General features: G+C 45.9%; 1 protein-coding gene across 1 annotated transcript in view; it reads left to right on the forward strand.

The window, feature by feature from the left end:
- The window catches only part of LOC141157781 (Fanconi anemia group D2 protein-like), a 203,396-nt gene that overhangs the window by 119,238 nt on the left and 68,054 nt on the right, over positions 1-16,104 (forward strand). Inside the window, 4 exon segments of the mRNA XM_073645311.1 lie at positions 8,503-8,640; positions 9,847-9,947; positions 10,103-10,218; positions 10,847-10,955. Of these exon segments, the coding sequence (XP_073501412.1) occupies positions 8,503-8,640; positions 9,847-9,947; positions 10,103-10,218; positions 10,847-10,955 (464 nt within the window).

Raw genomic sequence — 16,104 nt, forward strand, 5'->3', positions numbered from 1 at the left:
ATACCTCGCGCATGAGTAGCTTTGTTCCCTCACATCAATGAACCTCTGAAGCCGGGTGAAGTCTTCCTCTGATCATGCGCAGTGCTCCTCTCTGAAGCTGGGTGAAGTCTTCCTCTGATCATGCGCAGTGCTCCTCTCTGAAGCTGGGTGAAGTCTTCCTCTGATCATGCGCAGTGCTCCTCTCTGAAGCTGGGTGAAGTCTTCCTCTGATCATGCGCAGTGCTCCTCTCTGAAGCTGGGTGAAGTCTTCCTCTGATCATGCGCAGTGCTCCTCTCTGAAGCCGGGTGAAGTCTTCCTCTGATCATGCGCAGTGCTCCTCTCTGAAGCTGGGTGAAGTCTTCCTCTGATCATGCGCAGTGCTCCTCTCTAAAGCCGGGTGAAGTCTTCCTCTGATCATGCGCAGTGCTCCTCTCTGAAGCCGGGTGAAGTCTTCCTCTGATCATGCGCAGTGCTCCTCTCTGAAGCTGGGTGAAGTCTTCCTCTGATCATGCGCAGTGCTCCTCTCTGAAGCTGGGTGAAGTCTTCCTCTGATCATGCGCAGTGCTCCTCTCTGAAGCCGGGTGAAGTCTTCCTCTGATCATGCGCAGTGCTCCTCTCTAAAGCCGGGTGAAGTCTTCCTCTGATCATGCGCAGTGCTCCTCTCTGAAGCTGGGTGAAGTCTTCCTCTGATCATGCGCAGTGCTCCTCTCTGAAGCTGGGTGAAGTCTTCCTCTGATCATGCGCAGTGCTCCTCTCTGAAGCCGGGTGAAGTCTTCCTCTGATCATGCGCAGTGCTCCTCTCTAAAGCCGGGTGAAGTCTTCCTCTGATCATGCGCAGTCCTCCTCTCTGAAGCTGGGTGAAGTCTTCCTCTGATCATGCGCAGTGCTCCTCTCTGAAGCTGGGTGAAGTCTTCCTCTGATCATGCGCAGTGCTCCTCTCTGAAGCCGGGTGAAGTCTTCCTCTGATCATGCGCAGTGCTCCTCTCTAAAGCCGGGTGAAGTCTTCCTCTGATCATGCGCAGTGCTCCTCTCTGAAGCCGGCACGCGTACACTCTGCTTCAGAGGATCAATGCAGTGAGGTAAAGAAGCTGCTCGTGAGATTTGTGCAGCGCAGGGCGCCCGGCACACACTGCAGCTCTTATAATGTAGTTTTCTCGGTGGTAACATATTTAACAATAATGCTCTAACTTCTCGTCTGGAGTCTGCGCTCCTCCGTTATAGTGGAATAAATAGTATTTCCCCAAATTTCTAACCTATGGCGAGGATGAACAGTTTTTCCTTTGCCAGCCGTATACAAACGTTCTGATAACTTTACAAATTTCGCAACCATTTGTCTCCGCCCCACCAACAAATAAATGGTGTAATGTAACGCTCCTGCGCTTGTAGATTCCTTCTTAGCACAGCTTTATAAAAGGGAAGAGAAGACCTCAACGTGACAGCATGGTGGTCACAAGCCCACCGGCCGGTGTGGAGACCCAGGGTCCTTTGTGGGCTTAATACTACTCAGACAACACAGGGTGCTGGTAAAACAGCGTGGCAATACTTTACTGACCCACAATAAACACATAGAACAGTCCCAGCAAATACCCAAGATGGTGGAACATCACACAGTCTCACCCTTCCTTCTCCGCCCGCCTGGGATAGAACATCTACGACTTTGGAACTTCCAGGGCCGACTATCTCAACCAGTGGCCCCCCGCTTCTGGCGGACCCCACAGAGAGGAGGTAGCGGCAAGCTTAGGAAGCTAGCAGTCCATCGAGGTACAAGGCCAGGAGACTCGAGGGTCCCACTCTGGGCTCTCCATCAGTTCCAGGCGACCGGTGGGTCCTTCCTAGCAACCCCAAACAACATATCCATGGGGCCAAGTGACTTCATCGAGCCAACCTGGTCTCCCAAAAGGTATCTATGGGTTCTCTGATGTCAATGGAGTAGATCCGTATCTTTCCAGTCAGGACCGTAACCTTAGGCCAGAACCATGTACAATCCAAATCTATGTCTTTGGATGGAGTCACCATGCTAACCGTCTACTGTCGTGAAGGATGTATCTCATTCTCCTTGCAAAGTCTTTCTGATGCTCCTTGATTCTTTCTCCAGCACTACAGAGATCCCTATTTATATTTACATCTGTGTAAGGTCATCAGGCACAGGTCAGAGGTAAAGGTGCAGGGCTCACCAGTTCTCCTTGAGCTGGTATCACAGGGGGCTCTTGTAAATACACATCTAGCTGGCTTTTTAGTACAATATGTCATTAGCATAGTAAACATCATGGTTTCCAAACGAATAGAAGTCAGCATTCAGGGTTATACAAATACTGGTCTGTCCACAGCCACATATATTTACAAGTCAACACAAAAATAACAGTGTATTTCTCTTGGATTAACACTCTAAACGTCTGGCTTATTAAGATTATAGGCTGTATCGTCACAGCCGGCATTTATCAAAGTGAGATGAATCTGTCGGGGTCGTAGCGACATTCCACTCGTCCTCCAGTCACTCCAAATTAAGGCTATGAGCATGGGTCAACCATTCAAAGAATGAGTCCGACAACAAGCTGGTTCAAACTCAGAGCATGCTCAGAAGACTACTGGCAAGCCACGATCTCAGCAATGTTCTGCCTTTATTTCCGCATGCACAAACCTAAATACACTACATAATGGGGAGGGGAAAGGGAGTGTTCGGGGCGGGGTAAGCCATAAATGGATTGTTCGGGGCAGGGTAAGCCATAAATGTCTAGTATCCGGCCACTCCTGATTGGTCCACGTCTCCTTAACTCAGTCTCTGGGCAGACAACCGTCAGTTGATGATTCGGTTTCGTTTCTCTGAAACAGGTGCTGGCTGATACTGGCACCATCTTAGCATAAGTTTCGATCTGAGTAATATATAGCAAGGAAAGCTTATTGTTATAAGACACAAAATGGTGGTTCGTACATAAGCAAAGCGTATAAAAGTAGAGAAAATATATATTCTTTCTTACCCTGACAAATCATCAAATTGAAAACCTAGTGAACTTGAGGCTACCGGTAACAGCCTGAATGCCGATGATATCCGCTTTTCCACCAGGGCTCCTTTACCAAAGGCTTTTAGTAAGTCCAACAATGCGTATTTAACCAAAGCTATGGATTTATCTACATCATTGTTCACTGAACGTGCCTTCTTCCTCCTTTAATGCGTTTTTGATGCATTTTTGTACATCAATGAATGCTTTTTGGAGCAAAATAAAGTTATTTGAAAAAAGAAACGTGGGACATTGCTTTAACCCTTGGATTACCTTCAGACCTGGGGTGAGTATATTGGTTAATTTAAATCATTAAAGAATGTGTTGTATTTCAAATAAAGTGTTTACTCTTTGTGTGTTTGTTTAACTCTTTACTTTAGTTTAATTAGGTTTAGTAAAGAAGGGGTCTGACACCTTTTCATCACCAAAGAAAGGAGCTAGGTGTCAGCTAGTCCCATACACCCAACCTCATTAGCATTTCCATTTAAGTCATTTCTGGGGCAGCTGAGAGCTGCTATTTTTAGCCTAGGATGGTGCCATTAGGCAAACCTGTTCCCTGGCTATTAATAACAGCTCATAGCTGTTTCGTTAGCCGCTACGTCCCCCCAATCAGCACCCAGCAGCACTTTGGACCTAACGTATTTTAGCTGCGCCCAAAACTCTGTGTTCTAATGTACACTTTTGTTGTCAATATATGCGGATCCACCGCATATAATGACACTTCAATCTGTGAAAATCTGCAGCGGACACTAGCATCTCCGCTACAGAAATTGACATGGTGCGGGTGAGTTTGGGTACGTGGCCACGATCGGGAGCTGCTGCAGGTTTGACGCTGCGTTTTTATGCAGCGTGAAACCCGCAGCGTCCAGATGTTACAGCATAGTGGATGGGATCCCATGTCCGCTATGCGTGCATCTGAGGCTGTGGATCACCCGCAAACACTGACATGCAGCGCGTCTTTCAGGACCGCAGCATGTCAAATTCTCTTGCGGAGTCGCTAGTCTCCACAACAGAAATTTGACCACTAGAATGTATTGATTGCGGTAAAACTGCATGGTTCAGTGAACACATGCGGATTTACCTGCGTTCAATAGTACGCAGCGTTTTGGACCCAGCAAAAATATTCTGTGTCCAAAGCGCTGCTACATCCGTATCGTGGGCACATGGCCTAAAATTAAAAAGAATGGCGTGGGCTCCCGCGTCATTTTCATAACTAGCAGAGGGAAAGCCGACCGCTGGGGGGCTGATATTAGTAGCCGGGGAAGGGGCCATTAGCCAACAATGTTCCCTGGCTATTAATATCAGCCCACAGCTGTTTGTTTAGCCTTTACTGGCTAGATTACAGACGCCCCCATTACTAACCTCGTAGTAAAGGTTTACAATGCTTTTTCAATAAAAACACGGCCAGAATACAGTATTTTATTGAAATAAAATGACACAGTTTTAATATTTTTTTTTTATTATTCTGCCAGTTCCCAAAGCCATCAATCTTCTGTAGAAAAAATAAAAAATAAAAAACAACCATATATATCCCTCACCTGTCCGCCGTCATGACGAAATCCAGATTGTCCCACGGCGACCCGGGTCACTTCTACAGCAGTGACATCAGTGATTGTCATCACTCCTGTCAGTGTACATTGCTCTGCTGATGTCACGTGAGTTCATCAGCTGAAGATCAGCTGATCAGCCCCGGTGACCTCATACTGCATCCGTGGTACATGGGAACATTCGTGAGAATATTCCCACGCTGCACTGGTGCTGTAAAGTGAGGTCCTGGAGCTCGTCAGCTGATGACCTCACGTGAACTTAGTCCCGGCAGTAGTGATGTACACTGCCGGGAGCGAGCATGCTCCCGTCAGTGTACCGCCGGGTCATCAGGACGCCGGGGGACATCTTGAGGACGCTGGACTGGTGAGCATAGGTGTTTTTTATTTTTAATGAAGATTTTTACTTTTTTTTTTTACACTCACCGTGCACACGCCGGCTTGGCTGAGGAGACTACTGCTCCCCCCAGGCGCACTTTTCTTGCTGTTGTCAGCGGGAGCGGCGGTCGGATGATGGTTGATGTAGTCTTCCCCAGCCAGCCCGGGTACCATTTTTTTGTGTGTTTTTGCAGCGTATTTGACCCATTGACTAGTCAAATACACAGCAATTCCACACATATATGTATACCTGCGGGTTTGCTGCTGTTCAATTGAAGTCATTGGGCGGGAAATGCTGCAAAAACGCTACAAATAATGGACATGCTGCGGATTTTACCGCAATGACCCATCATGTGCACAGCACATCAGGGTTCTCATTGCATTAGCTGCAGACGGATTACATGGCGCTTTTGGTGCATTTCCACACGGAAAAAACGCTGCAAAAACGCACAGTGTGCACGTAGCCTAATACTGCGGAAAATACGTAGAATACCTGCAGCCAGTGATTACACGAGACTTCTCCTACCACCTGAATCGCTCCTCTCCTCTATCACCTCTGACAAAACGCTCTTTTGTGGAAGGCAATAAAGTTAACAACTTAATAACCCCTTTCCGACGTGGTACGTAATAGTACAGAAAACGTCGTCACCCCCTGTTCAATGCTCCGGCGTTGAGCCCGCGCTAAACCGGGCACATGACAGCTGATCTAAACAGGTGATGGAATTGAGATCCACACGCGGCTGTCAATCTCTGATAGCAGCATTTAACTCGCGGGTCACCAAAGGGTTGGCATGACAACCCGTGGTCACCAAAGGGTTGGCATGACAACCCAGGGTCTCCAGGAGACCCCTGTGGTTGTCATGGCCAAATTGGTATGAGCGCCACCCAGTGGTCGGCGCTCATAGCAAGTGAGAAAATCTGCTGCATACAGGCGATCTGCTCATCACCTCTGTGTAGAAGAGCCGATCAGGTAATTGCTGCTTCGAGTCTCCTATGGACACTATTGAAGCCTTCTAAAAGTGTCAAAAAGTGTTTTAAAAAATATATAAAAGTTTAAATCACCGCCTTTCGCCCCATTCAAAATAAAACAAAAAAACCCCACATACACATATTTGGTATCGCCGCGTTCAGAATCGCCCGATCTATCAATACAAAAAAAGAATTAATCCGATCGGTAAACGACGTAACGAGAAAAAAATTCTAAACGCCAGAATTATTATTTTTTGGTCGCCGCAGCATTGCAATAAACTGCAATAACGGGCGATCAAAATATCGGATCTACCCCAATCCTTTTCGGTTTAAACACCTCGATTGCTCACCCACGTCCTCTGCTTACTCCGCTAGCCTTCCCTTTTCTCCTTCACCGCCGGTGACTTCTTTATCTTCAGCCCATGCTAGCATCGGCGCTTGAAGGCAGCTCTGGAGCCGCTCTCCTTCCCCCGGAGCCGCCGTCCTCTCTCTTCCCCCGGAGCCGCCGGCCTCTCTCTCTTCCCCCGGAGCCGCCGGCCTCTCTCTCTCTTCCCCCGGAGCCGCCGGCCTCTCTCTCTCTTCCCCCGGAGCCGCCGGCCTCTCTCTCTCTTCCCCCGGAGCCGCCGGCCTCTCTCTCTCTTCCCCCGGAGCCGCCGGCCTCTTTCTTCCCCCTAGTTATATTTCCAGCATTGGAAACTTTGTTCACTGTTTTCTAATTCACAACATGAAGAGAAATGTAGATAATTGTAACGACTTTACAGAAAATAACAAAAAATGACCATTGTTCTGTTCTAAAAAATAGCAGTGTCTGCATTTGTCCTTCTTTTTAGGATTTATCATTCCTGTGATTCATTAACCTAATATTTAGTTGTATATCCGTTTTTTAGAGCTGCTTCACATCTATGTTGCATAGAGTCAACCATCTTCTGTCCCCTGTCATCTGTTGTTCCAGCCCAGGACGCTTTCACTACATCCCACAATATTTTGGCATTTGTTGGCTCTTCCTCAGAAACGGTATTTTTGATGTCACCCCACAAGTGATCTATTGGATTAAGGTCCGGGGATTGGGCTGGTCGCTCCATAACCTCAATCTGGAGCCAAGATTTTGCTCATTTACTTATGTGTTTAGGGTCATTGTCTTGGTGAAACTCCCATTTCAAGGGCATATACTCTTCAGCTTAAGGCAACATGACCTCAAGTATTTTAATATATTCAAACTGGTCCATAATCTCTGGTATGCGGTAAATAGGTCCGCCACCATAGTAAGAGAAACATACCCATATCATGATGCTTCCACCATGCTTCACTGTCTTCATTCATGCCACAGTACACTCTGAAGAGTTTGGGGTCGTCTGATGAACTGTCTGAGGCCCTCGGAGCCAAAAAGAACAATTTTACTTTCATCAGTCCACAAAATGTTTCTCCATTTCTCTTTAGGCCGGTTGATGTGTTCTTTGGCAGATTGTATCCACTTCAGTACATGTCTTTTTTTTAACAGTGGGACTTTGCGGGGATGTCTTGCTCAGAGATTAGCTTCACACAGGCGTCTTCTAACTGTCACAGTCCTCACAGGTAACTGGAGACTGTCTGTGATCATCCTGGAGCAGCTGATCATTGGCTGAGCGTTTGCCATTCTGGATATTCTTTGATCCATTTGATCTTCCGTTTTCTTCCCCATCTCTCTTGTTTTGCTTTCCATTATAAAGCATTGCAGATCATTTTATCTGAACAGCCGATCATTGTCTGCACTTCTTTATAAGTTTTACCCTCTCCAATCAAAGTCCGCTGTTCTTCTGAGCAATGTCTGAAACTTTCCAGATTTCTCAGGCTTTCAAGGAGAAATGCAGGTACAACATGTGCTGCTTCACCCTTATATAGCGGCCGCCTGATTCACCCCTGTTTCTTCACAGAGTGATTGAGCACACTGATTGACCCCCACACTGCTATTATATTGAACCCCCCGTACAATTAATTATTCACATACACAGTCAGAAACCTGCAGATGATGAATGCGGAGTCTGGGGGTTTCTTACAATCTCCTGCACCGACTGGTGAATTGTCTGACATGTGGTGATAGAATCTATGCCAAAAACAGCGATTAATCCGGTCAGTCATATTGGACGGCTGGTATTGTGGACACTACTGAAGGAGCAAGTCAAGAACAACTCAGTATAAATAATAAGACAAGTGGCCAGGCCGCAAAATGTAAAGACATGAGACCCGCGGACGCGCCAGGACCCACGGACGCGCCAGGTTGATCGTTCTCCCGTCTGATCCGCGCTCGGCACGTCTCGCCTCCATTGATGGGCTCATTGTGCGCTGTGGTCACTTTCTGTGTGGGGGGCGTCCGGTGGGATTTATTAGTTACACTCTTTTCGGCATGGTGTTGTTCTGTGTTGGATGTGCTCCTTTGTCTCGGGGTCCTCATCTCCCGGTCACTGTTATGCTGATATTTGCTATACATTAATAAACCACGTCTGTTTTTGTTCCTCTCGGCGGTTTCTCGGTTATTGTCCTCTTGGCGTTCTGCCGAGCTTCTATTACACCAGTCTCCTTGTGTTTCCCCCATTTATATCCATAGTTTTGGGTTCATGATATTGAGTCTGTTATGGGCTTTCCTGTCTTCTCCCTGCAGGTCCCACCTGTTCCCAGTGACAGCCATGTATAACCTGGAGGATGATGAGAGTCAGGGTGCGGTAGTCATCAACCTCCTGCCGCTGCTGTCACAGGATGTCCAGAATAAAGGCTCGTCTGCAATCCTCCGAGAAGGGCGGTGAGTGGCCTCTGTGTACCAACCGTGCCTCTGTCCGTGCCTCTGCGGGGGCTGCCGGCCTCCCCTCACGCTGTCCCTCTGCGGGGGCTGCCGGCCTCCCCTCTCGCCGTGCCTCTGCGGGGGCTGCCGGCCTCCCCTCTCGCCGTGCCTCTGCGGGGGCTGCCGGCCTCCCCTCTCGCCATGCCTCTACGGGGGCCGTCTGCCTCCCCTCTCGCCGTGCCTCTGCGGGGGCTGCCGGCCTCCCCTCTCGCCGTGCCTCTGCGGGGGCTGCCGGTCTCCCCTCTCGCCGTGCCTCTGCGGGGGCTGTCTGCCTCCCCTCTCGCCGTGCCTCTGCGGGGGCCGTCTGCCTCCCCTCTCGCCGTGCCTCTGCGGGGGCCGCCGGCCTCTCCTCTCGCCGTCCCTCTGCAGAGGCCGCCGGCCTCTCCTCTCACCGTCCCTCTGTGGGGGCTTCCGGCCTCCCCTCTTGCCGTCCCTCTGTTTGGCTGCCGGCCTCCCCTCTCGCCGTGCCTCTGCGGGGGCTGTCTGCCTCCCCTCTCGCCGTGCCTCTGCGGGGGCTGTCTGCCTCCCATCTCGCCGTGCCTCTGCGGGGGCCGCCGGCCTCTCCTCTCGCCGTCCCTCTGCAGAGGCCGCCGGCCTCTCCTCTCACCGTCCCTCTGTGGGGGCTTCCGGCCTCCCCTCTTGCCGTCCCTCTGTTTGGCTGCCGGCCTCCCCTCTCGCCGTGCCTCTGCGGGGGCTGTCTGCCTCCCCTCTCGCCGTGCCTCTGCGGGGGCCGTCTGCCTCCCCTCTCGCCGTGCCTCTGCGGGGGCCGCCGGCCTCTCCTCTCGCCGTCCCTCTGCAGAGGCCGCCGGCCTCTCCTCTCACCGTCCCTCTGTGGGGGCTTCCGGCCTCCCCTCTTGCCGTCCCTCTGTTTGGCTGTCGGCCTCCCCTCTCGCCGTGCCTCTGCGGGGGCTGTCTGCCTCCCCTCTCGCCGTCCCTCTGCGGGGGCTGTCTGCCTCCCCTCTCGCCGTCCCTCTGTTTGGCTGCCGGCCTCCCCTCTCGCCTTGCCTCTGCGGGGGCTGCCGGCCTCCCCTCTCGCCATGCCTCTGCGGGGGCTGCCGGCCTCCCCTCTCGCCGTCCCTCTGCGGGGGCTGCCGGCCTCCCCTCTCGCCGTCCCTCTGCGGGGGCTGCCGGCCTCCATACGTCACCTGTCCTCTCTTCTCCCCGCAGCCTCGTCTCTGCCCTCTGCTTGTGCCCGTTTTTCCGGTTGCTTCGTCTGTGCATAGAGGAGGAGTTTTCCGGTAACTTGGATGAGATTGACGCTTTGTTGGGTACGCTCTTCTGTTCTTTCTCTGTCCCCAAGGAAACTACAATGTTACATGATGTTTCCCATAACTGAGCTGCACTGACTGTAAGCTCTGCAGGCGAGGTCCTAATGACGGAGTCACTGGAGCAGCTGCCCTCTCCGGCTTGTGTCCCCGTCTAGGCTGCCCGCTGTACCTGACCGACCTGGACGTCATCGACAAGGTGGAGTCTCTGAGCAGAGCCGAGCGGGAGCTGCTGTGCTCGCTCCTCTTCATGGCCATTAACTGGTTTATAGAGGTAAGTGAGGCCTCCGCGTCCCACCCCTACCCAAACTGCTCCTGCTGCCACCCCCCCGACCGCTGCTCCTGCTGCCCCTCCCCGGGTCGCTGCTCTTGCCGCCCCTCCCCTCCGGGCCGCTGCTCTTGCCGCCCCTCCCCTCCGGGCCGCTGCTCTTGCCGCCCCTCCCCTCCGGGCCGCTGCTCTTGCCGCCCCTCCCCTCCGGGCCGCTGCTCTTGCCGCCCCTCCCCTCCGGGCCGCTGCTCTTGCCGCCCCTCCCCTCCGGGCCGCTGCTCTTGCCGCCCCTCCCCTCCGGGCCGCTGCTCTTGCCGCCCCTCCCCTCCGGGCCGCTGCTCTTGCCGCCCCTCCCCTCCGGGCCGCTGCTCTTGCCGCCCCTCCCCTCCGGGCCGCTGCTCTTGCCGCCCCTCCCCTCCGGGCCGCTGCTCTTGCCGCCCCTCCCCTCCGGGCCGCTGCTCTTGCCGCCCCTCCCCTCCGGGCCGCTGCTCTTGCCGCCCCTCCCCTCCGGGCCGCTGCTCCTGCTCCGCCCCCTCCGCCCCGGGCTGCTGCTCCTGCCGCCCCTCCCCGGCCGCCCATCCCGGCCCTCCCCGGGCCATCGCCGCCCCTGACTGACGCTGAGCTGTTCTTGCAGGTAGTCAACGCCTTCTGCAAGCAGCCGAATGCCGACATGAAGGGAAAAGTGCTGAGACGTCTGCAGAACATCACGTGGCTGCGCAGCGTCCTGGAACGGGGTCTGCCAGGTACCAGCCGCACTAATAACATTTCATCCCAGCAGATCAGGAGAATATTGGTGGTGAATGATGTCTCTGCCCTCAGGGGGTCCATGTCTGATGTGTGGGGGCCACATAAAGCGATAGAATGGGGTCATGACCACTAAGAGGAGTCTGACTGGAGTTGTAGTCACGTGTACTACCGCCGCTGCCCGCTTAGTAATATAACTACTATAATACTGCCACTATGTACAAGAATATAACTACTATAATACTGCTCCTATGTACAAGAATATAACTACTATAATACTGCCCCCTATGTACAAGAATATAACTACTATAATACTGCTCCCTATGTACAAGAATATAACTACTATAATACTGCTCCTATGTACAAGAATATAACTACTATAATACTGCCCCTATGTACAAGAATATAACTACTATAATACTGCCCCCTATGTACAAGAATATAACTGCTATAATACTGCTCCTATGTACAAGAATATAACTACTATAATACTGTTCCCTATGTACAAGAATATAACTACTATAATACTGCCCCTATGTACAAGAATATAACTACTATAATACTGCCACTATGTACAAGAATATAACTGCTATAATACTGCCCCCTATGTACAAGAATATAACTACTATAATACTGCTCCTATGTACAAGAATATAACTACTATAATTCTGCCCCTATGTACAAGAATATATCTACTATAATACTGCCCCCTATGTACAAGAATATAACTACTATAATACTGCCCCCTATGTACAAGAATATAACTACTATAATACTGCTCCTATGTACAAGAATATAACTACTATAATACTGTTCCCTATGTACAAGAATATAACTACTATAATACTGCTCCTATGTACAAGAATATAACTACTATAATTCTGCCCCTATGTACAAGAATATAACTACTATAATACTGCCTCTATGTACAAGAATATAACTACTATAATACTGCCCCTATGTACAAGAATATAACTCCTATAATACTGCCCCTATGTACAAGAATATATCTACTATAATACTGCCCCCTATGTACAAGAATATAACTACTATAATACTGCCCCCTATGTACAAGAATATAACTACTATAATACTGCCCCCAATGTACAAGAATATAACTACTATAATACTGCTCCTATGTACAAGAATATAACTACTATAATACTGCCCCCTATGTACAAGAATATAACTACTATAATACTGCTCCTATGTACAAGAATATAACTACTATAATACTGCCTCCTATGTACAAGAATATATCTACTATAATACTGCACCTATGTACAAGAATATAACTACTATAATACTGCACCTATGTACAAGAATATAACTACTATAATACTGCACCTATGTACAAGAATATAACTACTATAATACTGCCTCTATGTACAAGAATATAACTACTATAATACTGCTCCTATGTACAAGAATATAACTACTATAATGCTGCTCCTATGTACAAGAATATAACTACTATAATACTGCTGCTATGTACAAGAATATAACTACTATAATACTGCTCCTATGTACAAGAATTTAACTACTATAATACTGCCCCTATGTATAAAAATTTAACTACTATAATACTGCCCCTATGTACAAGAATATAACTACTATAATACTGCCTCTATGTACAAGAATATAACTACTATAATACTGCCCCTATGTACAAGAATATAACTACTATAATACTGCCTCTATGTACAAGAATATAACTACTATAATACTGCTCCTATGTACAAGAATATAACTACTATAATACTGCCCCCTATGTACAAGAATATAACTACTATAATACTGCCCCTATGTACAAGAATATAACTACTATAATACTGCCCCTATGTACAAGAATATAACTACTATAATACTGCCCCTATGTACAAGAATATAACTACTATAATACTGCCCCTATGTACAAGAATATAACTACTATAATACTGCCCCTATGTACAAGAATATAACTACTATAATACTGCACCTATGTACAAGAATTTAACTACTATAATACTGCCCCTATGTACAAGAATATAACTACTATAATACTGCTCTATGTATAAGAATATAACTACTATAATACTGCTCCTATGTACAAGAATTTAACTACTATAATACTGCTCCTATGTACAAGAATATAACTACTATAATACTGCTCCTATGTACAAGAATATAACTACTATAATACTGCCCCCTATGTACAAGAATATAACTACTATAATACTGCTCCCTATGTACAAGAATATAACTACTATAATACTGCCCCTATGTACAAGAATATAACTACTATAATGCTGCTCCTATGTACAAGAATATAACTACTATAATACTGCCCCTATGTACAAGAATATAACTACTATAATACTGCTCCCTATGTACAAGAATATAACTACTATAATACTGCCCCCTATGTACAAGAATATAACTACTATAATACTGCTCCTATGTACAAGAATATAACTACTATAATACTGCTCCTATGTACAAGAATATAACTACTATAATACTGCTCCTATGTACAAGAATATAACTACTATAATACTGCTCCTATGTACAAGAATATAACTACTATAATTCTGCTCCTATGTACAAGAATATAACTACTATAATACTGCCCCCTATGTACAAGAATATAACTACTATAATACTGCCCCCTATGTACAAGAATATAGCTACTATAATACTGCCCCTATGTACAAGAATATAACTACTATAATGCTGCTCCTATGTACAAGAATATAGCTACTATAATACTGCCCCCTATGTACAAGAATATAGCTACTATAATACTGCCCCTATGTACAAGAATATAACTACTATAATGCTGCTCCTATGTACAAGAATATAGCTACTATAATACTGCTCCTATGTACAAGAATATAACTACTATAATACTGCTCCCTATGTACAAGAATATAGCTACTATAATACTGCCCCTATGTACAAGAATATAACTACTATAATGCTGCTCCTATGTACAAGAATATAACTACTATAATACTGCTCCTATGTACAAGAATATAACTACTATAATACTGCCCCCTATGTACAAGAATATAACTACTATAATACTGCCCCCTATGTACAAGAATATAGCTACTATAATACTGCCCCTATGTACAAGAATATAACTACTATAATGCTGCTCCTATGTACAAGAATATAGCTACTATAATACTGCTCCTATGTACAAGAATATAACTACTATAATGCTGCTCCTATGTACAAGAATATAACTACTATAATACTGCTCCTATGTACAAGAATATAACTACTATAATGCTGCTCCTATGTACAAGAATATAACTACTATAATACTGCACCCTATGTACAAGAATATAACTACTATAATACTGCTCCTATGTACAAGAATATAACTACTATAATACTGCCCCCAATGTACAAGAATATAACTACTATAATACTGCCCCCTATGTACAAGAATAAAACTACTATAATACTGCTCCTATGTACAAGAATATAACTACTATAATACTGCCCCCTATGTACAAGAATATAACTACTATAATACTGCCCCCTATGTACAAGAATATAACTACTATAATACTGCTCCTATGTACAAGAATATAACTACTATAATGCTGCTCCTATGTACAAGAATATAACTACTATAATACTGCCCCCTATGTACAAGAATATAACTACTATAATACTGCCCCTATGTACAAGAATATATCTACTATAATACTGCCCCCTATGTACAAGAATATAACTACTATAATACTGCCCCCTATGTACAAGAATATAACTACTATAATACTGCCCCTATGTACAAGAATATAACTCCTATAATACTGCCCCTATGTACAAGAATATAACTACTATAATACTGCCCCTATGTACAAGAATATAACTACTATAATACTGCCCCTATGTACAAGAATATAACTACTATAATACTGCCCCTATGTACAAGAATATAACTACTATAATACTGCCCCCTATGTACAAGAATATAACTACTATAATACTGCTCCTATGTACAAGAATATAACTACTATAATACTGCCCCCTATGTACAAGAATATAACTACTATAATACTGCCCCCTATGTACAAGAATATAACTACTATAATACTGCCCCTATGTACAAGAATATAACTCCTATAATACTGCCCCTATGTACAAGAATATAACTACTATAATACTGCCCCTATGTACAAGAATATAACTACTATAATACTGCCCCCTATGTACAAGAATATAACTACTATAATACTGCCCCCAATGTACAAGAATATAACTACTATAATACTGCTCCTATGTACAAGAATATAACTACTATAATACTGCTCCTATGTACAAGAATATAACTACTATAATACTGCCCCCTATGTACAAGAATATAACTACTATAATACTGCTCCTATGTACAAGAATATAACTACTATAATACTGCCCCCTATGTACAAGAATATAACTACTATAATACTGCCCCCTATGTACAAGAATATAACTACTATAATACTGCTCCTATGTACAAGAATATAACTACTATAATACTGCCTCCTACGTACAAGAATATATCTACTATAATACTGCCCCCTACGTACAAGAATATAACTACTATAATACTGCCCCTATGTACAAGAATATAACTACTATAATACTGCCCCTATGTACAAGAATATAACTACTATAATACTGCCCCTATGTACAAGAATATAACTACTATAATACTGCCCCTATGTACAAGAATATAACTACTATAATACTGCACCTATGTACAAGAATTTAACTACTATAATACTGCCCCTATGTACAAGAATATAACTACTATAATACTGCTCTATGTATAAGAATATAACTACTATAATACTGCTCCTATGTACAAGAATTTAACTACTATAATACTGCTCCTATGTACAAGAATATAACTACTATAATACTGCTCCTATGTACAAGAATATAACTACTATAATACTGCCCCTATGTACAAGAATATAACTACTATAATACTGCTCCTATGTACAAGAATATAACTACTATAATACTGCCCCTATGTACAAGAATATAGCTACTATAATACTGCCCCTATGTACAAGAATATAGCTACTATAATACTGCCCCTATGTACAAGAATATAGCTACTATAATACTGCCCCTATGTACAAGAATATAACTACTATAATA

Source organism: Phyllobates terribilis, unplaced genomic scaffold (assembly GCF_046119375.1).
Source record: "Phyllobates terribilis strain yellow unplaced genomic scaffold, ASM4611937v1 Scaffold_8__6_contigs__length_399053987, whole genome shotgun sequence".
Taxonomy (NCBI): Eukaryota; Metazoa; Chordata; class Amphibia; order Anura; family Dendrobatidae; genus Phyllobates; species Phyllobates terribilis.